Genomic DNA, 23,332 nt, shown 5'->3' with positions numbered 1-23,332 from the left:
GAGGACAAGCTGGAACCTGTCCTGCTACTTTTTGTCTCTTCACTTATACCAGCATAGAAAGTAAAATAACATATATAACTACATTTATAAAATAATTCAAATAAGAAAACAACACAATGTTACATTTAATTGTTAAAGACAAAAGACACATTTATAATACCCAGTGATATCAAAGGTGTATGCAGTAAGCATTCTTTCACACTGCCAATCAAGATGCAAAATGATGCACATATTATTTTGCAAAAAGAAAGCCAGAATACTTATGAAAGCTTAAATATGCCTTTACAACTTTTAAGCACAAATGCACATGCACCCATACTTATACATTACTTACAGCAACATAACCAGTGGAGTTAATTTGCATATGCATAGAAATATTAATCTTAGAATTATTAGCAATTATAGTAAGAAAAAGTATAAAAATTGGCGAAGTTGATTATAGTTAATATATAAAATGGAATATTTTGTAGATTTTAAAATGAATAAGATAGGCTTGTAGCTCCCTTTTGCCTCCCCTCCCAGCCTGCAGCAGGCAGGAGAGCTAGTCCTTATGTCATAAGAGTGGGAGAGCTGACCCTGTCCCTCACTGGATATAGGGACACATCCTACACTGTGAGATCTGGCCCTCACCTGGGCAGCACAGTATTGACGAACCCACTGGCAGAAGTGCAGGTGAGTCAGCTCCAACTGGTAGAGCTCAGAGAGCTGGTCCTGTTCCCTACAGGTTTCAGCATTGGGTAAGCTAACCAGAGCAATGCTAGAGAACTTGCCCAGGTAGTGCAGGCACAAGAGAGCTGGTGGGCTGCCTCTCAGCTACCTCCCAGGCCTAGGTCTCTGTGTTGGTCCACTTCACTATTTACCACATCTGTGGTTTGCTAGAACATGTGAAAATCCTTTTGTATTACAGATCAAAAGCTGCAGGATCTCAATAACAGGGCAACAGTAGGATAACCAGGAAGAGCCCCTGTGAGGATTCAGTATTGATAGTTCAGTAGAAGCTGGAGGCCTTGAATCAGAAGCATGACTTACTGCAATGAACCTTTGCAAGTGAAGATGTATGGATAAAAGTGTATGCTGTGGGACACATTACAGCTTCTGTGCCAAGACTGTTTCTATTTAATCTTTCCTTTCTTTTGGGAGAGGAGGTTGCATGTGCAGAAGGAGGATAGAAAGGGACAGGAAGATGAGTGGGATTGGGGTGCATGATGTAAAATTCACAAAGAATCAATAGAAAGATAAAAAAGACAGGCTTTTAGGTGGATTTAGAGAACTCTATAATGTAAAAGGGGAAAGTACACCTATGTGGTGTTTTGAATGTGTGTGTATGCTTATGTGTCACATTGTGGCTCTGGTTTAGAAAGTCAATGGTGCCATTCTTCACCATTTTAGGTTTTACAACACAATGTATTTAATGGCTAATGACAAATTCAAATTGTGAAGAGATTCCTAGTTTGGAAGAAAATAAGCAGGACATAAATTTTAAAGGAAAAGGAAGCTTCCAAATTATTCAAGACCCCCCCATGATCTTCGTGAGTAAACAGAAAGGCAATGGCTTAGGGTTGCCAGAAACTGGTTATTGTAGGACCAGACAGAATGGGAAGTCCAAACCATCCATCTCTGATATAAGTTTTATTTCTCTAAAATCTTTCAGCATTCCCTTGCATTCTTACCTACTTTTGTATTCGTTTCTTTCTCCTTTTGAGTCTATGGAGACCATGTCAATCTCTCTGCTTTTCTCATTCTTCTCAATCGCTTGATTCTCAATCCAATGTCTCCTTATGTCAACCTGGTTTATTTGCACTTCCCCACAAATCCTTTACCTATTGCCTTCTTTTTTATCCCCTTTCCATCTCTATCTTAACCCACAGTTCCAGTCCCAGTCACATCTTATATCATGGGGAAGTTAATTCAGAAGTTTAGAGCAAATGATAGTGTTAGATAAATGACTTGGAGATGTATCAGTGAGACAGTGGCACTGTCAAGAATAGATGATTAGTCCTAAAAGATGTGTGAGAAGGAAGATGCACTTAAGTGATGACTAGATTGGTGGCCCAAATAGAGGATTAAGAACACTATAGACTAGAGCTACACTGTTTCACTGACAAGATGAGCCACCAGAGTGTGATCTGCATTGACACTAAAATTCACAGATTTGGAGATTAGAGGTGAAGAGTGAGAATTTACAGAGGAATTTAATATTGAGTGGTGTGGAATTTAAAGTTTTTAGGTTTTAGATTATAAATTTTTATCTTTTAAAAATTTAGAAATGTGAGGATGATAATTGAGGGAAGCTCTTTTTCTGTCATAATATCTCTCTCATGTGAGTGGAATTTTGGCATGTACAGAGTCAGGTCTGTGAACTGCACCCAGATAGCAGTTACTAGGGAATATGAAACCAGAGAGCAAGATTTGTCTCAGTCCCTCTGAATCACATATAGTTTTATAGGGGGAATGAGCCATTTCTCCTCAAGAGATAGGTTGCATACACAGACGAACTTTCTCCAAACTTGAGGAAGAAATAAGACTGCCCGGGGGAATGTTTTCTGGGATACTCAGGGAACTCCAGCTAAAGGGAAAATACATTAACTGAAGATAGAACCTATCAAAGGGGAGACCTAGAAGGACCTATGTACACACCATCATCAATACACAGATATGATCTCTTTGGGCAATGATAATTATCATCCCTTAAATTAAACTGTGAAATGAAAGGGTTCTGAAAAATTACTCTAGCATTTGAATATAGGAAACCTCTATATTCATCTGTAGTTTTAAGTTAAATATGTGGAAGGGGCCTTGAGACATCTTCAAGCTGCTGGGCGTCTCCCTGTGAGTACCCTCCAGAGGGCAGCCTGAACATCAGGGTTCCTGAGGCTGTAGATGAGTGGGTTCAGCATAGGGTTGATGACAGTGTTGAAAATCCCAATAGCTTTATCCTTATCAGAAAGTTTGATGGAGCCAAGTCTCATATAGTTAAACATGCCTGTGCCATAGAATATGGCCACCACAGTGAGGTGAGAGCTGCATGTAGAGAAAGCTTTCTTCCTGCCTTCAGCAGAGCGAATTCGCAGAACAGCAGCTGCCACATGGATATAGGAGGTGAAAATGAGTGCCATGGGGGCTCCCGCCATTAAGAAACTCAGTGCAAAGAGCAGCATCTCATTAACTTGGGTGCTGGAGCAGGACAGCCGAAAGAGCTGGGGAAGGTCACAGTAGAAGTTATCAATCACATTGGGGCCACAGAAGTGAAGTGTGGATATGGCCACAGTGTGGGTCAGTGCATTGCCGAAGGAACAAACCCAGGATGAAGCCACCAAAATCCTCTGGACTGAATGGTTCATTCGGGTGCTATAGGTAAGGGGCCGGCAGATGGCCAGGAAGCGGTCATAAGCCATGGCTGTCAATAGGAAGCAGTCAACCCCAGCCAGCAGATGGAAAAAGAAGAGCTGTGTGAGGCAGTCTCCATATGGAACTGTAAGCTTGTGGGCCAAGAGCCGAACCAACATGGAGGGAATAGTGACACTGATGCACCCCACATCCATCACTGACAGATTCCCCAGGAAGAAGTACATGGGCGTGTGCAGTTTGGGTTCCACCAAGACAGCTGCCAGGATGCTGAGGTTGCCCCCAACTGTTATCATATAAGCCAAGAGGAAGAGTATGAAGACAACTGGCCACAGCTGTGGTGTCTCCACCAAACCCAGTAGAATGAACTCAGTTACAGTGGTTCCATTGGATGTATGTTTTGACTGCATGAGTTCCTTTAAAGAAGCATACAAAGGGGAAAACAACAGAAGCTCTCAGTGAGATGGGGAAATTTATAACACAGTATTTGAACACTTAAAATTGCAATTTATGTTACTTCTCCATTCCCTATCTTCCATCCATATGATATAACTATATAATAATCTCAAAACTAGAAGAAACAATTTAAAAAGTGTGCAGTGATTTTGTTTGAGTACAGCAGTTAAAGGACTGGTAGTGCTTGACTGTCACTATGTTTGTAACTTGTAACAGGTCAATTATCAAGTACACACAATTCACCATTGAAATACATTCTTAATTCTAAACAAAAATACCTCAGTTTTGTCTACCATGGCATAGCAATATTTGCTAGATACAACAGCTGATTTTCCCAGGAGAATGAGAACTGAGAAGAATGGCAGAATTATTGGGACCTATATTAATGGAGTCACTGTATCCATGTGCCACTTCACAAACAAATGGATGGCTGAATTTATTGACAAATTCAAATTCTAAATAAAAATAGAAATAAAAAACAAAACCCAAACCCCAAATCCCAAACCATGCATAGGTGGTTAGCAAGAATTATCAAGGTAATTTTTATGGGGCTATTAGGAATTGGGAAGAGTCTTGAGCCAGTGCGGTGGACATTGCGTGAAAAACACAGGCTTCCATGTAGTTGGTATCAGTCTAGGTAGAGTACGAAGCTCTATAAACACACATGCTTACAAATACTTTTCAACATAAACTCTACAAGTTATTTTACAATCATAATAATGACTTCTCATAAAAGTCATACCATGGCACAGAATGAGAACTATTATCTTGATCTTAAACAACAAGAGAATAGGCATGTGTAAAGTCACCTACCTGTACCTTCCAAGATGTCTGTGGTTGATGGGATCTTGAGAGGACCATCAGGGGCAAGGACCATTGCTGATGCTGAACCTGATTGTCCTCACTTGGGAAAGACTTACCATCTGCACGCAAGTCTCTTATTTTGCTTTTGTCATACTGATCAACATATCTGTAAGACCAAGAAAGTCAGAGAAACAGCTGAAGCACCATCTGGTGACTAAAGGTCAGAGGAAAGGTCATGTATACTCACCTGGTGATGGGACAGGAACCAGTGTGGTTTTGTAGAAGTGATGTGAGGGAACAAAGAACACACAAACTCATTCAGCTTTTGTGATAGCAATAAGGTGCTATATGTATGTATAGAGGTAAACAATACAAGGGGAGGCTGAAGCATCGCTGTACTGAGGATTTTTCATCATAGCATCAGCCTCTTGGGACCTCAAAATTAGTTCCAAGGAATGAGGGGAGATCTGGGAACTGACACGTTCATGTCACAGACACAAGCTCTAATAAACACCACCGTGGTGAGGCAAGTGGAGCTTCACATCACAGTGGGGATTCATATTTTTTCCTATGTCTTTGTTCTTACCCTCATATTGTCTACAGGCACACAGAAGTGGTAGGACACAAGCTCAGTGGCATAAAGGGCTGTTTGCTGTCTCAAAGTTACACAGGGGACTATAGGTGGAGCCAGGTCTGAACAGGGTCTTGAGGCTGAGAATATATCTCCTTTATATGCCTGCCATAAAGAGGATTCGAGGACTGAGCCAGGCTGACTTCTAAGCTTGTGGCTGAGGAGAGAAGCTGCTTTGTGTCTGGGAGTGAAGGAGAAACCCAAGAAAGAAGGCAAATCAGAAGACCCCCATTGTAACCATAGTAAATCCTCAAGGATAAAATGTGTTCCCACCTAGAACCTTGTTAGGGAATACCAGAGGGACTGTGTCTTGAGATTAGTGAAATGATCCTAGGAGAGGCCATGGAAGCAATGGGCTTGGCCAAACAGGGATAGGAGGGGGGCAAAGTTGCTCCCTATCTATCTATTGTGGGTTTTGGGCCATGCCCTTTGAGGTTGGTAGCCTTAGTAACAGAGATGATGAAAGAACTGGAGCAGCTGTGTAGTACAACCTTCATACTCTTTGTCTCTGTCAGTCAGCTGATTATCTATTCAAACCCCAGGGGTAATGCCTATGAGATGGAGAGACTTGTTTTCCTTTCTTAGCAACTGCTTATTCTCTTTGGGCCTCAGCTTTTATTTTTTTTTATTTTATTTTTTATTAACTTGAGTATTTCTTATTTACATTTCGAGTGTTATTCCCTTTCCCGTTTTCCGGGCAAACATCCCCGTAATCCCTCCCCCTCCCCTTCTTTATGGGTGTTCCCCTCCCCACCCTCCCCCCATTGCTGCCCTACCCCCAACAATCTAGTTCACTAGGGGTTCAGTCTTAGCAGGACCCAGGGCTTCCCCTTCCACTGGTGCTCTTACTAGGATATTCATTGCTACCTATGAGGTTGGAGCCCAGGGTCAGTCCATGTATAGTCTTTGGGTAGTGGCTTAGTCCCTGGAAGCTCTGGTTGCTTGGCATTGTTGTTCATAAGGGGTCTCGAGCCCCTTCGAGCTCTTCCAGTTCTTTCTCTGATTCCTTCAATGGGGTCCTATTCTCAGTTCAGTGGTTTGCTGCTGGCATTCGCCTATGTATTTGCTGTATTCTGGCTGTGTCTCTCAGGAGAGATCTACATCCGGTTCCTGTCAGCCTGCCCTTCTTTGCTTCATCCATCTTGTCTAATTGGATGGCTGTATATGTATGGGTCACATGTGGGGCAGGCTCTGAATGGGTGTTCCTTCTGTGTCTGTTTTAATCTTTTCCTCTCTATTCCCTGCCAAGGGTATTCTTGTTCCCCTTTTAAAGAAGGAGTGAAGCATTCACATTTTGATCATCCGTCTTGAGTTTCATTTGTTCTAGGGATCTAGGGTAATTCAAGCATTTGGGCTAATAGCCACTTATCAGTGAGTACATACCATGTGTGTTTTTCTGTGATTGGGTTACCTCACACAGGATGATATTTTCCAGTTCCAACCATTTGCCTACGAATTTCATAAAGTCATTGTTTTTGATAGCTGAGTAATATCCCATTGTGTAGATGTACCACATTTTCTGTATCCATTCCTCTGTTGAAGGGGATCTGGGTTCTTTCCAGCTTCTGGCTTTTATAAATAAGGCTGCAATGAACATAGTGGAGCACGTGTCTTTTTTTATATGTTGGGGCATCTTTTGGGTATATGCCCAAGAGAGGTATAGCTGGATCCTCAGGCAGTTCAATGTCCAATTTTCTGAGGAACCTCCAGACTGATTTCCAGAATGGTTGTACCAGTCTGCAATCCCACCAACAATGGAGGAGTGTTCCTCTTTCTCCTCAGCTTTTATTTTTAATCTGTGAATGTACATGGTATCCTTTTTTAAGTTTTCTGTGTGAATTATATTCAAAGTTACCCACAGATCCTTGCAGGGAATTACTAGTACTTTTAGTAACAGTAACAGTAACAACAAACAGCTTTTATCACATTAGTTGTATTTATATACCAAGGATTTACATTGGGGTGATTGAATTCCAATCAGTCCTTCCAATGATCCTCTCATGTACCTATATTTCTCATGTTTTACAGATTAATAAATTGAATTTCAAAGTGATTCAAAAACATTCTTATAGTCACCCAGGAATCAGAGTACTAGAGTTTAAATACGCATTTGTAACATTTTAAGTAATATCTAAGTCTCATAATCTATGCTTTAGGTTCCCACTCTATTTTCTCCTGTGAGACCCACTGGCCACACAGTGGACATTCAGATGGACTCTTGTGTGCAGCCCTGTTTTTTTTTGTTTATCTTGTTTAATATTTATTTTTGGAGACTTCCATACATGAGTCCTGTATTTACGCTATTCCCACTGAAAATTCTTCTTTCTTAAAGTTTAGTTGTGCCCTCCTAGTTTTTCTCATATTTATGACCTCTTCTTTAATTATCATTATACATATATTAAAATGCAGCTTAGAAGGCCTGTTTAGTGTTGCTTATATATATACGTGTTTATGGCTGACCTCCTGTATTTGGATAACCATTTAGGTCTCATTCCTGCAGAACACTGATTTTCTCCTTCTCACAGCAGCAATTAATTGCCTGTTGCTCTTTGTCTAAGGCTAGGGCCTGATGAAATTTTCCTTAGCCCTGTTGGGATGTCAATTGGTGTTTTCATTGTGTAGGTCTTGTTGAGTCAACCATATTGTTAAAGTTTTTCAGTGTACCTCCATGGCATGTATAGAAGGCTGCCTCATTGAACTACCTGAGGACCCAGCTATACCTCTCTTAGGTGTATACCCAAAAGATGCCCCAACATATAACAATGACACATGCTCCACTATGTTCATAGCAGCCTTATTTATAATAGCCAAAAGCTGGCAAGAACCCAGATGCCCTTCAACAGAGGAATGGATACAGAAAATGTGGTACATCTATACAATGGAATACTACTCAGCTATCAAAAACAATGATACCCCTTATGAACAACAATGCCAATCAACCAGAGCTTCCAGGGACTAAGCCACTACCTAAAGACTATACATGGACTGACCCTGGACTCTGACCTCATAGGTAGCAATGAATATTCTAGTAAGATCACCAGTGGAAGGGGAAGCCCTTGGTCCTGCTAAGACTGAACCCCCAGTGAACGTGATTGTTGGGGGGAGGGCAGTAATTGGGGGAGGGTGGGGAGGGGAACACCCATAAAGAAGGGGAGTGGGAGGGATTAGAGGGATGTTTGCCTGGAAACCGGGAAAGGGAATAACACTCGAAATGTAAATAAGAAACACTCAAGTTAATAAAAAAAAAGAATGTTAAAAAAAAATAAAAACATAACAAAAATTCAAAAAAAAAACAATGACTTTATGAAATTCATAGGCAAATGGATGGAACTGGAAAATATCATCTTGAGTGAGGTAACCCAATCACAGAAAAACACACATGGCATGCACTCATTGATAAGTGGATATTAGCCCAAATGCTCGAATTACCCTAGATGCACAGAACACATGAAACTCAAGAAGGATTACCAAAATGCGAACGCTTCACTCCTTCTTTAAAAGGGAAACAAGAATACCCTTGGCAGGGAATAGGGAGGCAAAGTTTAGAACAGAGGCTGAAGGAACACCCATTCAGAGCCTGCCCCACACATGGCCCACACATATACAGCCACCAAACTAGATAAGATGGATGAAGCAAAGAAGTGCGGGCTGACAGGAACCGGATATAGATCTCTCCTGAGAGACACAGCCAGAATATGTCAAATACATAGGCGAATGCCAGCAGCAAACCACTGAACTGAGAATGGGACCCCCATTGAAGGAATCAGAGAAAGGACTGAAAGAGCTTGTAGGGGCTCGAGACCCCATATGAACAACAATGCCAACCAATCAGAGCTTCCAGGGACTAAGCCACTAACCAAAGACTATACATGGACTGACCCTGGGCTCCAACTGCATAGGTAGCAATGAATAGCCTAGTAAGAGCACCAGTGGAAGGGGAAGCCCTTGGTCCTGCCAAGACTGAACCCCCAGTGAACGTGATTGTTGGGGGGAGGGCGGTAATGGGGGGAGGATGGGAAGGGGAACACCCATATAGAAGGGAGGAGGACGGGCTAGGGAGTCCTTGGCCTGGAAACCAGGAAAGGGAATAACAATCGAAATGTAAATAAGAAATACCCATGTTAATAAAGATGGAGGAAAGAAAAAAAAGAAGACTGCCTCACAATAAACATCCTGGTCCTCTATATCTTACAGTCTTTCTGATTGTCTTTCTTGGTGCTCCCTGAGCTTTAAATGTTGAAGTTGTATTGTAGAGGTGTCACTAGAGATTGTCACCCTAAAGTCAGTTGTTTTCTTCAGTTTGACCAATTGTGGATTTCTGTGATATGTAAGTTGTCTTTCTCTGATGATGGTCTCTGTCTGTTACACAGGGAAGCTTCTTTGATGTAAGGTGAAAGTTAAACTTATTTATGGATATGGAATTAAGAACTTTAAATGCTGTTAGAAATTCTACGGGTTTAGGAATTGGGTAATAGTAGGCTTTCCTCTAGAGTTTATGATTTCACCAGTCTTGTTTCATAGTACTTAAACATCAATTCCCCTAGTGGATGGTTTCCTCCAAGATTTCACTATTGCACTCTTGGATGTGTCTTGCCATTCTGCTTATCATTGACTGTCATTGGCTTTATATCTAGGGAGTACTATTGATTGTGTCTCTTTCTTGGTAACTTGCAAAGCCCCTTTAGATACTATTAGTAGTTATGACATTTGAGATGACTATTGATGCCTATATAGGATGTACAATATTCCAGAATTAAGCCCAAGACATCCAAATCCCAGTAATAGTAACCTGTGATCTATCCTTGTAAAACTAGTTATGGAACTTTCAGTTACCTCTCCACGACCATATCTGCCTGCATGCCACTATTCTTCCTGTCATGAAGATAATGGAATAAACCTCTGACTAAACAACCGCAATTAATCATTTCCCTTTAAGAGATTTCCTATCATTGTGATATTTCTTCACAGCAATAGAAATATTTAAGACAATTTGCAGCCTGATCTCCAAGCTATAGTCTGGCTCATAATTCTAACATACTTTCATCATGTACTTCTGGGATAACTGTCTCACTATCTTTCTGTTACATCTTCCATGGAAACCACTTAGCCCACAGCTTTCTCCTAAGCACTCAGTCCACTCTTTTTTTTAAAGAAATACCACAGTTTATTGAAGACTACAAATATTTTGTTACAAGTTGGAACTAGATACCTTCCAGAAACCAAAAGCAAGAGCAAGTGTGTGCATTGATGCTTTGGATGAGCTATACCACTTGAACTCAAAATGGGTAAGACAGGGTCAGACACATGGTGGAGAGGGAAATGGGGAAGGGCAAGTTCCACAGAAGGTATCCACAAAATCGTTTCCTCAAGCCACTCAGGCCATGGCCTCAGCTCAGCAGGCCCTCCTCAGTGGTCTGGTTTCTGAAACAAGACTTCAGTGCAAATTTATACACACACACATAAAACACAGGCTCCAGGCTTGGGCTAAATTAGCTCTCAGCCATCCAGAAATGGTTATAAGAGGGTGGACATTTTCTTCCAGTGTTGTATCCATGAGACCCATATCCACTCGACTTTTGAAAAGGGGTGGCTGAGGCATTCACACTGACATTCACATCATACTGCTTGGAAGAGGTAGGTAGGAGCCACAGGGGACACAGCAGGCCCATATTGGAAGGTGCTATGGAGGTCTGAGACCCACAAGGTGTAGTATGGCAGGCTGGTGTAACTACAGCCAGGAGGCAGTAATGGGTTCAGGTATGTCTGCTGCATGGTGTGGTGCATCTGCATTTGGTTCTGTTGGTGTTGGGCCAAGGTTGTGGCTGGGACTGGGGAGAAGGTATACCCATGACTTGGTGAGGTTGCCAGAGTATGGGTTGATGGTCAGGTTACCATCCCTCCCAGTAAGTGGAGTGTTGGTTGTGGGAAACAGGATACTGTAGTAATCCAATGGAAATCTTGTCTGAAGCATCTGTAAATCATCATAATCATATACTTGTGGCAAGTAGGCATGTAACAGCCCCAGAGCCATAATATATGGGTTAGGCAACAATGGTGAGACTCCAGGAGGAAGGTTGAGAGGAACTTTTCCTGAAGTTGTAGCAATTGAGCTTTGAGTTGAGGCCATAACAGTGGAGTTGCTGCCCAGGCTAAGGCCAAGACTACTGCCACTATTCAGACTGGAGGAGATACTAACCAGTGGGGGAGGTGCAGAGACAGTGCTGGATGTGGTAGAGAAAGTGCTGGAGGAATAATGTAGATTTGACTCACTCTCCACACTTATATGCAAAAGAATGGATGTCAAAGTACACCCAGAAGATGTTGATGAAGAAAGGGTGTTTTGCTGTGTAGACAATGCACTGCTATGTTGTGTGGTGGTGGTATTTGGAATCTTCTCATTATGACTCAAGACACTTAAGGAGGATGAATACTGATTGGCTGTCATCAATAAGGAAGCCGCAGGCACTGTTGTGTTGAGAGAGGGTATACTAGAAGTGGAAGGTGATTCAGATTTCACTGAAGAGCCTGTAGCACCTTCAACAGATTGTGTAACTATGTGGCCTGCACAGAGCTGAAACCATTCTTAGCCTGAGTCAGGTCCTTTTGGAGTGATGAAGAGATGGAGCTGTGATATAGAGGACCCTGATCATTATTTGGAGGTATATGTTGTTGACTGAATTGGGCCACTCTCATAACCAGACTCCTGACTCTGATTAGATAAAACTGCAGATGAAGACTCACTGGACATGCTGGTACACAGGCTACTAGGAACATGGCTTGAAGAGGTGCTTGTGGTGGGGGTGGACTCATAATCAGAAAAGACAGACTCTGACTCAAACTGCAATGCCCCAAACTGCAGATTTAGCCCTGAGATAACTGCTGAGCCTGGCATCTCCACAGCCAGAGCAGAAATCTAAGATGTCAAGATTTTTCTACTTTTGCTGTTTCAGTTTTTGCTAAGCCAGCTGAGGGCTGGAGGATTGGTTGTCTGAAGACCCTGGAGACATCTGTGGAGCAGAGGTGGATTTGCTTGGCAGAGAACAAGAGGAGGGAGGAGGTGCAGCTGTTGAGATAGCCACTGCATGTGGTTCAAGATGAGGTGAATGCCTCGTGCTCTGTAAAAGGACTGTACACTGTCAAATCATTTTCACTCTTCAAATCATACTGCACCAGTGATGGTGATTGTGTTGTTGGGCCCATATCCCAAGAGGAGGTGGTGGTGCTTCCAGATTGAGAATGTTGAGCTGCCAGTTGAGCCAGGGCCTGTGCAGTTTCAAATTGCTCCAAGAACTGGGAGCCTGTTGTACTGTCAACTTTAGCTTCCCCAACATCACCAAATCCTTTCCTCCACATGCTCATCATGCTATGATGAGAAAATGTATTCTCTGAAGCAGGCTGTGATATGGCATTCTGCTTCAAATTACTGAACACCAGAGGCTGGGGCTGGGAAAGAGACTGAGATGGATCCAGATTAGATGAATCATTCTCCATTGAAAATGGTGTCTTTCCCAACAGAAGAGCAAGGTCAATTCTCTGACCAGCAGTGATTGTCACATTCTCCATAGGCAGAGGCACTGAAGACACATTAGAGGCAGTAAAGATCTTGGTCTCAGAAAGATCTTGATCCCAATCTTCAGTTCCCCACTCTTCTGTTGCAGTCCTCCATGCACCAGGAGCAGTCTCAAATTTGGGGGGGGGAGTAATTTGACCCTTCAACCCCAGTGAAATTATGTCTTGTTCCATCATCTGGTTCCAAGTGGCCAGTGTTCTTCCATGGATTGCCACTGCTATTGCCATTGTTATCATCAGTGTTGGCTGCCTCTGCATAGTCAGCTGCATTAAAGGTTCCCATTCTTTGGGCAGTAAACCTTTCTCCTCACCTATCAGAACTACTTCTGCCTTGGCCATGGTCTCTTCTGCCTCTGTCTGTCCTTCTTCCAGAAGGCTCTCCACTCTTAGTGTTATCCAATCAATCCATTTTCCTGGCCCCAAAACTTTCATCCACAGCTGGCACCTCTCCTCCATCTTGATGATCTACCATGTCACTGACTATAGTCTCTGTCCTGGTCTCAATTTTCTCTTCCTTCTTTGTTAGATTCAGTGTGTCCACCATCCTTTTGTCCTGAGACTCCTTCCATCTTCCTGACCATCTCCTGGGAATGCATGTTTGGATTTTCTTCTAGGAGAACATTGACGTCCCTGTTGACATCTCCATTGTAGTCATGCAAAGCAATCACATATTCATCCTGGTTTTTTGGCTGTGATATCAATCAACTGTTTCACTTCCTCCTCAAAATCAGCATCATTATGGTCCAAAATCATCTGTGCAAATTGGATTTGCTCTGCAGTGGCCTGTACTGTGGCTTGTGCTCTGTCTGATTTTGGTTTTCAGTTTATTCTGAGTTTCCCTGGTCTTGGTTAGTGCCCACCAATGTCATCATTTACAGGATATATAAATAACAGTATTTACAAGGAAGAATACTCAGTCTCCTCCACACTGACACATCAGGCTGTGCCACCTTTGTCACTCAATCCACTCTTCTACACTTCTAAACCAGCTCATGCCATCTACAACCATCTAATGGATGCTCTTCAGTGTATTGGAGGCTACTTTGCTGACTGGATCCACAACAAAGCAGAAACTAGTGTCATTAATAAGCAAAATGAAAAAAAGTTAACTAAATGAAAATTAACTAAAAGTTAACTAAATGGAGTAGGTAAATAAACTCTGAGAGAGTGTAAAGAACTGGAAAAAAAGTTTTCCAAGCAAATGGTCCTAAGCTGGAGTGGCCATTTTAATTTCCAATAAAATAGTCTTTGAACCAAAAGTTATCAAAAGAGATGACGAAGGACATTTCATATTCATCAAAGGAAAAATCCACCAAGATGAAGTCTCAGTTCTGAATATCTATGCCCCAAATGCCAGGGTGTTCACATATTTAAAAGAAAGTTTACTAAAGCTCAAAATACACATTGAAACTCACACATTAATAGTGGGAAACTTGAACACCCCACTCTCACTAACAGATAGGTCATTAAAACAGAAACTACACAAAGACAAAGTGAAATTAACAGAAGTTATGAACCAAATGTATTTACTAGATATGTAAAGAACATTTCACCCCAAACAAGGGAAGATACCTTCTTCTAGTACCTAATGGTATCTTGTCCCAAATGAACCTTATAATCAAACACAAAACAAGCCTCAACATATACAAGAAATAATTCCATGTATTCTATCAGATCACCATAGACTAAGGATGGACTTCAACAACAACAAAAACTACAGAAAACCCACATATTCATGTAAACTGAATATCTCTCTACTCAATGATATCTTGGTCAGGATAATAAAGAAAGAAATTAAAGACTACAGAATTCAATGGAAATGAAGATACAGCATACCCAAACTTATGGGAATCAATGTCATCAGTGTTAAGAGGAAAATTCATAGCTCTGAGTACCTTCATAATGAAATTGAAGAGATCCCACACCAGCAACTTAAGAGCTCACCTGAAATCTATAGAACAGAAACAAAAAACCACACCTAAGAGGAATAGATGGCAGGAAATAGTCAAACCCAGGGCTGAAATTAACTAATTAGAAGCAAAGAGAAAAATACAAAGAATCAACAAAAACAAAATCTGGTTCTTTGAGAAAATCACCAAGTTAGGGAAACTATCCAAACTAACTAATTAGCATAGAGACTGTATTCAAATTAACAAAAGTAGTGATGAAAAGGGAGACATAACAACAGAAAATGAGGAAATTAAAAATAATCATAAGATCTTACTACAAAAGCCTACAGTAAACAAAACTGGAAAATCTAGGTGAAATGGATAATTTTCTAGACAGAAACCACATACTTAAGTTAAATTAATATCAGGTAGACTATCTAAACAGTTCCATAATCCCTAAATTAGAAACAGAAGTAGTCATATATATCTACCACCACCACCACCACCACCACCACCACCACCACCACCACCACCACCACCACCACCACCACCACCAAACAACAACAACAAAGCACCCAGGGCAGGATGGTTTTGGTGCAGAATTCTACCAGACCTTCAAAGAAGATCTAATACCAACATTCCTCAAACTAGTGCACAAAATAGAAATTGAAGTAGCATTATCAAATTCATTCTGTGGAGCCACAGTTACTCTGATACCTAAACAGCTGTCATATAGGAGACACAGAAAGAAGGAATAATAAACAAGGAGAGCTTGTTCACTTCTTATGAGTGAATTTTAGAGAAAGGAGTTATAGTGGAATGTAGCAAGAATGTGAATTGTGTTAGTTAAAATCCACAGCAGACTAGTGGCTGGGGTGTGAAGGGCAGAAAAAGAAGGTTTTATACAAGAAGAAAATGACAAATGTATCTGTAGTATTTATTTAACACAATCAATAAGTTGGATCAAACTAATTCAATATCAGTAGAATAACAGTGGATATTTAATCTACTGTTTTAAATCAATAGGATGAACTTTTATCTTTTTAGTCTCTGATATTTTAAACACCACCCTTAAAACAAAAATTGTATTTGCAATAAAGACAACATAAATTTGAAACTGATTTAATTCGAAGTATAATCATGAATCTGGTGGCTGAAACCGTATTTCTGGGAGGTAAGGGACAGAGGAAGCATTCCTGTTGAAGAGGTTTATTCACATTAGGGCTTGGATCCAGGGGCCCAACCTATGTCAAGTGAGACAGGAACAATGGAAGAAATATCTAGACAAGAAGAATCAAAATAGCTTGGATGATCCTTTGTAACATTGTTTAATTACCAGGAGTTCCTCTCCAGGTTATTAATTTCCTACAAATCTAGTCTTCCACTCATAATTCACACTATCTACAGTTTGTCACATTTTGTTACATTTCAGAAACAGTCCAATTACAGCACCTTTACATATCCATTTTAAACAATGGGATGGTTAAGACCTATTCCCCAAATACGCTATCCCATGACAACATTCCATTTATCTACTTTCCTCTCTCACATCTACCAAGTGGAGAAACCAGGAAAAGTTTGACTAGAACTCTTGATAGCTGATTATATTTGACCCTTCCAATTGTCCATGGGAGTCCACTCAGAACTTTTCCACCTCCTTCCAACTCTCTGTGACAGCCATCTGAGCACTGTTTCAGAGACTTGGATCTTACTTCCCTGTTTGTTGAGAATCCTCAATCCATAAAACGAGCTTTCTCAACACTTTCTGGTGCATATAAGGTCCAAGTGTCTACATCTGTCTTATTACTCACAAAACCGCACCTATGTGTCATGTCAGTCCTCCTATTTTGGGGTATTTTCTTAGATACTTTGCTCCATAAACTCCACAAACCTCTGTATTCTCTGCAGCTCAACAGTAGCTTTTTCCTGCTGACTGGCAAGCACAGTGCTCTTTATGCCAGCCTGGCTGTCCTGGAACTCAATATGTAGACCAGGCTGGCCTTTGACTCAGAGAAATCCACCTCTATCTGCCTTCCAGGTGCTGAGATTAAAGCTACATGCTACCCTGCTCATCCCACAATTCATATATTTAATTGGTGCCTGGATGAATGAACCTGGCTTGTTAGGGCAGTTACAGACAGAGCTTCTGCCCCTAAACTCCATTTTCAGAAACAAATGAATGTCTTAAAATGCGATGACTGTATTAGGGTGTTTGGAAGTTTGTGTAACACAATGTTATGCTCCTTCCTGGAGAACTGCTTCAAGTGTAGCACCAAACACACAGTGAAAAGGTCCTTACAATAGTAAGGATCATCAGAGATCCCTCAGGACAGGAGAATGCACAGAGCTGTGGTGGTTGTGGCATTTAGTAGCTGTGAAGAAAACAATGACAAGAAGGTTCATTATCAGGTGGCTCTTCTTGATATTCTAGGAATTAAAGCAGAGAAAAAAACACACTGATAGCAGCCAATGTTGAATGGCCAGCTAGGAGCACACAAGGCAAACCGGTAGTCCCCCCAGGGCACTTGGAGGGTCATTAATTTCTCTGTAGAGACACACAGCCTGTAAACCAAACAGGATTTGGTTGTGAGGATCTAAGTTTGCAACACATTTTAGTGCTTAGTCTTCCTAGTGTCATTATTAGAGAAGAGAACATGGGGTGGTGGTGATCCTGGGACTCTGTGACAAGGAATGGAACACCTAGGCAGTGGAGTGTAGAGAAGTTCCTCATCTTTGAATTGCCTCAGTTGCTCTTCAACTTCTTTACTGTATTGAGCCTCATGCTCACTTTGGGTGAAGCTGCATGCTTTGAAGAAACGTCTTCAGGCAAGTGCTCACAAGCTGTGGTGATTCCCCTTGACACCCATCCCATAGCCCTTCACTGCCTCTGACCCATTGAGATGGGAGACTTGGGGGTACTTTGGGAGGAGTGTCTGTACATACTCCAGACAGCAAAAGAACCACACTAGAAACCTCTGGTTTTTCTGAGAGTAAGCAGAAATATGTGTAGGAGTAATTTCTCCCTATGAGTTGTAGTTGGGGAACAAGGACTGAACCTCCAAACCAGCATCTTGTAGACATCATTCTACAATGCATTTTATGGATTTTATCATTTTATCACTAATTTTACCTGTGTATTTGTCCAGGAATTCACATAAGCCACCTTTTAATCCTTTGCAGTACATCAGATTTTAAGACACATGACTTGTCCAAGTTTAGGCATATAATTTTATCTGCTTGGGAAGGACATCATATACAGAAACATGTATTGAAAGGTGCTGCTTTTCTATTATCATTAATAATAGAAAAAAGTAAGCTATAATTTAGTATGCCAGAATACTTACAAAAGCTTAAATATGCCTTTACATTTTTTAAGCACACATGCACATGCACCCATACTTACATACATTACTTGTAGGAACATAAATGTATATGCAAAGAAACAGATAAATATTAATCTCAAAATTATTAACAATTATGGAAGCAAAATATAGAAAAAGCGAGTAACATTAATTATAGTTGATATATAAAATGGAACATTTTAATATTTAAAAATGGATAAGTTTGGCTTGTAGTTAGCTCCCTTCTGCCTCCCCTCCTGGCCTGCAACAGGCAGGAGAGCTAGTCCTAAGGCCATAATAGTGGGCAAACTAACCCTGTTTCTCACTGAATATAGGGACACATCCTACACTGGGAGATCTGGCCCTGTTCCTCACCTGGGCAGCACAATAGAGCTGAACCCATTGCTAGAAGTGCTGGTGAGCCAGCTCTGTGGGGTTGAGCTCAGAGAGATGGCCCTATTCCCTACTGGTGTCAGCTTGGGTAAGCTAACCAGAGCAATTCTGGAGAACTTACCCTGGTAGTACAGGCACAGGAGAGGTGGTAAGCTGCGCAACTCAGCTACCTTTTGGGCTCAGGTCTAGGTTGGCCCACCCCAGAATTTACCACATCTGTGATTTGCTGGAATATGTGAAAATCCTTTGTATTACAGATCCAAAGCTGTAGGATCTCCATGACAGGGCAACAGTAGGATAATTAGGAAGAACCCCTATGAGGATCCAGTATTGATAGTGCAGCAGAAGCTGGAGGCCTTGAACCAGATCAATGACTTATTGCAATGAACCTTTGGAAGTAGAGATGTTTGGACAAAAGTGTATGCTGTGGGACACATTACAGCTTCTGTGGGAAGACTGTTTCTACTCAATCTTTCTTTTCTTTTGGGAGAGGAGGTTGCATGTGCAGAAGGAGGATAGAAAGGGACAGGAAGATGAGTGAGATTGGGGTGCATGATGTAAAATTCACAAAGAATCAATAGAAAGGTTAAAAAGATGGGCTTGTAGGCTGATTTAGAGAACTGTATAATGTAAAGGAGTAAAGGTAACTGCAAACATATGTGGTATTTTGAGTGTGTGTGTGTGTGTGTGTGTGTGTGTGTGTGTTGTGTCACATTGTGGCTCTGGTTTATAGAAGCAGTGGTGACATTCTTCACCATTTTAGCTTTTGCAACACAATGTATTTAATGGCTAATGACAAATTTAAATTGTGAAGCGACTTCTAGTTTGGAAGAAAATAAGCAGTATGGAGTCTTCTAAATTATTCAAAAAACCCCCATGATCTTTGTGAGTAAACAGAGAGGCAGGGTCACTGCTATGGCTTCAGGGCTGCCAGAAACTGGTTATTGCAGGACTACACAGAATGGGAAGTCTAAATCATCCATCTCTGATACAAGTTTTATTTCTCTACAATCTTTCAGCATTCTCTTTCATTCTTACTTATTTTTTGTATTCTTTTCTATCTTCTTTTTAAACTGTGGAGCCCAAGCTAGCCTCTCTAATGCTTTAGTTATTTCTTCTCAACTCCTTGATCCTTGATTCCAATCTCTCCTTATGTCTACATGGTTTATTTGAATTTCCCTACAAATCTTCTACCTACTACCTTCTTTTATGTAATCTTTCCACCTCTATCCTAGCCCATACCTTCAGTCTACCCACCCACATCATATATCATGGAGATTAAATAAGAGATTCAGATCAAATGAGAGTGTTTGATAGATTAGAGATATATCAGTGAGACAGTAGCACTGTCAAGAATAGATGATTAGTTCTAAAGAACATGTGAGGAAGAGATGCACCTAAGTGATAGCCAGACTGATGGCTGGTATACAGAAAAGGGGATTGGGAGCATTCTTGGATAGAGACACATCCTTTCACTGATAGTAAGAGGGTCACATTGTATTGTATTCTGCATTCTCACAGAGATTTACAGCTTGGGGGTTTGCAGATGAGGAGTAAAAATTTAGAGAGGAAATAATATTGAGTGGTAGATTTGGGTTAAAATGTTTCAATGTTTAGATTATACATTCTTATCTTTCAAAAATTGAAACATTCATCAAATGATAATTGTGGAAAGTTCTTTTTCTGTTGTAACATTTCTCTCATGTGAGTGGAGTTTTGACATGTACAGGCAGGTGTGTGAGCTTCACACAGATACAAGCTCTCTAGAATTACTAGGGAATATGAAACTACAGAACATGTTTCCTCCCATCTCCTCTGTATCCTATAGAGTTTTGTAAAAGGTATGAGCTAATTCCCCTGTATGGTTAGGTTGCATAGACAGACCAACTCTATTCAAAATTGAAGAATAAATATGGCTCTTGGTGAAAATGTTTTCTGAGACAGTGTGGGAACTCCAGGTAAAGGGAACATACAGTGACTAAAGGCAGAACTCATCAAAGGGCAGACCTGTGAGAACCTATGTATACACCATCATCTATACACAGATATGATCTCTTTGAGCAACAACGAATATAATTTCTTAAATAATGCTCCAAGATAGAAACAATTATGAGCAATTTGTTTCTAGTATTGAACTACAGGAAACCTTAATCTATAGCCTTAGTTTAGTTTAGAGGAAGACATGAGTTCTCAAGGTGACAGCCATCTTCTTGTGAGTACCCTCCAGAGGACAGCCTGCACATCAGGGTTGCTAAGGCTGTAATGAGTTGGTTTAGCATAAGGTTGATGACACTATTGAAAATTCCAATAGCTTTATCCTTATCTGAAAGTTTGACGGATCCAAGTCTCATGTAGGCAAAAATACCTATGCCATAGAACGTGGCAACCACAGTGAGGTGAGAGCTGCATGTGGAGAAAAGCTTTCTTCCTGCCTTCAGCAGAACAGATTAACAGAACAGCAGCTGCCACATGGATGTAGGAGATAAAAATGGGTGCCATGGGAGTTCCTGACATTATGAAACCTACTCCAAGATCAGTAGCTTTTTGAACTGGGTACTGGAGCAGGACAGTTGGAAGAGCTGGGGAAGGTCACAGTAGAAGTTATTGATCACATTGGGGCCACAGAAGTAAAGTATAGATATGGCCACAGTGTGAGTCAGTGCATTGCTGAAGGCACAAGCCCAAGACATGGCCACCAAGACACTCTGGACTGTGTGTTTCATTTAGTTGCTGTAAGTGAGGGTCAGAAGATGACCAGGAAGCAGTCATATGCCATGGCTGTCAACAGGAAGCAGTCAACCCCAGCCAGGAGATGGAAAAAGAAGAGTTGTGTGAGGCAGTCTCCATATGGAACTGTAAGCTTGTGGGGCAAGAGCCGAACCAACATGGAGGGAATAGTGACACTGATGCACCCCACACCCATCACTGACAGATTCCCCAGGAAGAAGTACATGGGCGTGTGCAGTTTGGGTTCTACCAAGACAGCTGCCAGGATGCTGAGGTTGCCCCCAACTGTTATCATATAAGCCAAGAGGAAGAGTATGACAACAACTGGCCACACCTCTGGTATCTCCACCAAACCCAGCAGAATGAACTCAGCAACAGTGGTTCCATTGGCTTTAGCTACAGGAGTTCATTTAAAGATACATAGATCTAAGGAGGTGAATTGAAGAAACTTATTTCACAATTGTACAATTACAATTCTTAAAAGTGGAACTCATATCATTCCTTTCCTTCCCTTTCCTAACTTCGGATGATGTCATAAATTAACGCATAGAAATATAGTGTAAAAGTGTTTGCTATTTTATAGCTTAGCTCTTCAAGAAACTAGGGATTCTTTAGTCAAAATTTTTGTAATGTGAATCAAATCAATTGTCTAATGCACAGACAGGTCATAGACCAAATTCATCCTTCATTCTAACGAAAACCACTCATTGTTTGGTTACTGTGGCGTAGTAAGAATTTCTAGAGGACAATATCTCATTATCCTTGGAGGATGACTGCATAGTAGGGTGTCATCATTTTATTTAATTTAAAAATAACTTTTGAAGCATTATCAACATTAATCTTGAGAAACAAAAATAAAGATTTTATGTTGGAAAGAAATGGTTTATCTCCAAGAAAAATTGCCAGCAAAACAATAGGAGTTAAGATTTAAGGAGTCCTCATTTATTTATATGTAGTGAGAAATAAATTCATTATTGTTTTTCCCTAAGAAGCCGAATAGTTCTCCATGTATAATTTTTTGAGATTAAATAAGTGTGTGTGACAGAGAGAGATAGAGATGGTTAGGTATATATACATACAGATAGATAGATATTCAGTAAAAGAAATTTCAATCTTACCAGTGGCTTTAGCAAAGGGGACATTTATTCCCTTGCTTGTTTCAGGTTTTTTCATTGTCTACATCTGGCACATCTTTTCTTTTTTTTTAAAGATTTATTTATTATAAGAAGTACACTGTAGCTGTCTTCAGACACCAGAAGAGGGCATCAGATCTCATTACAGATGGATGTGAGCCCCCATGTGGTTGCTGGGATTTGAACTCAGGACCTATGGAAGAGCAGTCAGGGCTCTTAACCACTGAGCCATCTCTCCAGCCCCGCAATAGTCTTTCTTTCTTTCTTTTTTTTTTTTAACTTGAGTATTTCTTATATACATTTCGAGTGTTATTCCCTTTCACGGTTTCCGGGCAAACATCCCCCTCCCCCCTCCCCTTCCTTATGGGTGTTCCCCTCCCAACCCTCCCCCCATTGCCGCCCTCCCCCCATAGACTAGTTCACTGGGGGTTCAGTCTTAGCAGGACCCAGGGCTTCCCCTTCCACTGGTGCTCTTACTAGGATATTCATTGCTACCTATGGGGTCAGAGTCCAGGGTCAGTCCATGTATAGTCTTTAGGTAGTGGCTTAGTCCCTGGAAGCTCTGGTTGCTTGGCATTGTTGTACTTTTGGGGTCTCGAGCCCCTTCAAGCTCTTCCAGTTCTTTCTCTGATTCCTTCAACAGGGGACCTATTCTCAGTTCAGTGGTTTGCTGCTGGCATTCGCCTCTGTATTTGCTGTATTCTGGCTGTGTCTCTCAGGAGCGATCTACATCCGGCTCCTGTCGGTCTGCACTTCTTTGCTTCATCCATCTTGTCTAATTGGGTGGCTGTATATGTATGGGCCACATGTGGGGCAGGCTCTGAATGGGTGTTCCTTCAGTCTCTGTTTTAATCTTTGCCTCTCCCTTCCCTGCCAAGGGTATTCTTTTTCCTCATTTAAAGAAGGAGTGAAGCATTCACACTTTGATCATCCGTCTTGAGTTTCGTTTGTTCTAGGGATCTAGGGTAATTCAAGCATTTGGGCTAATAGCCACTTATCAATGAGTGCATACCATGTATGTCTTTCTGTGATTGGGTTAGCTCA

At 41.2% G+C, this 23,332-nt stretch overlaps 1 protein-coding gene and 2 pseudogenes across 1 annotated transcript; all 3 read right to left on the bottom strand.

Moving 5' to 3' along the window:
- Positions 1–2,807: 2,807 nt before the first annotated feature.
- Or3a1f (olfactory receptor family 3 subfamily A member 1F) lies at positions 2,808–3,755 on the bottom strand. Its single transcript, NM_001000034.1, has one exon. The coding sequence runs from the start codon at positions 3,753–3,755 to the stop codon at positions 2,808–2,810; it is 948 nt and encodes a 315-aa protein (NP_001000034.1).
- Positions 3,756–10,725: 6,970 nt separating this feature from the next.
- On the bottom strand, positions 10,726–13,677 carry Ubap2l-ps1 (ubiquitin-associated protein 2-like, pseudogene 1; annotated as a pseudogene).
- Positions 20,619–21,558, bottom strand: Or3a1g-ps1 (olfactory receptor family 3 subfamily A member 1G, pseudogene 1; annotated as a pseudogene).

The sequence above is a fragment of the Rattus norvegicus genome, chromosome 10 (genome assembly GCF_036323735.1).
Source record: "Rattus norvegicus strain BN/NHsdMcwi chromosome 10, GRCr8, whole genome shotgun sequence".
Taxonomy (NCBI): Eukaryota; Metazoa; Chordata; class Mammalia; order Rodentia; family Muridae; genus Rattus; species Rattus norvegicus.
Note: the sequence above shows the minus strand (reverse complement) of the source record. Positions and strands in the feature narration are given on the sequence as shown.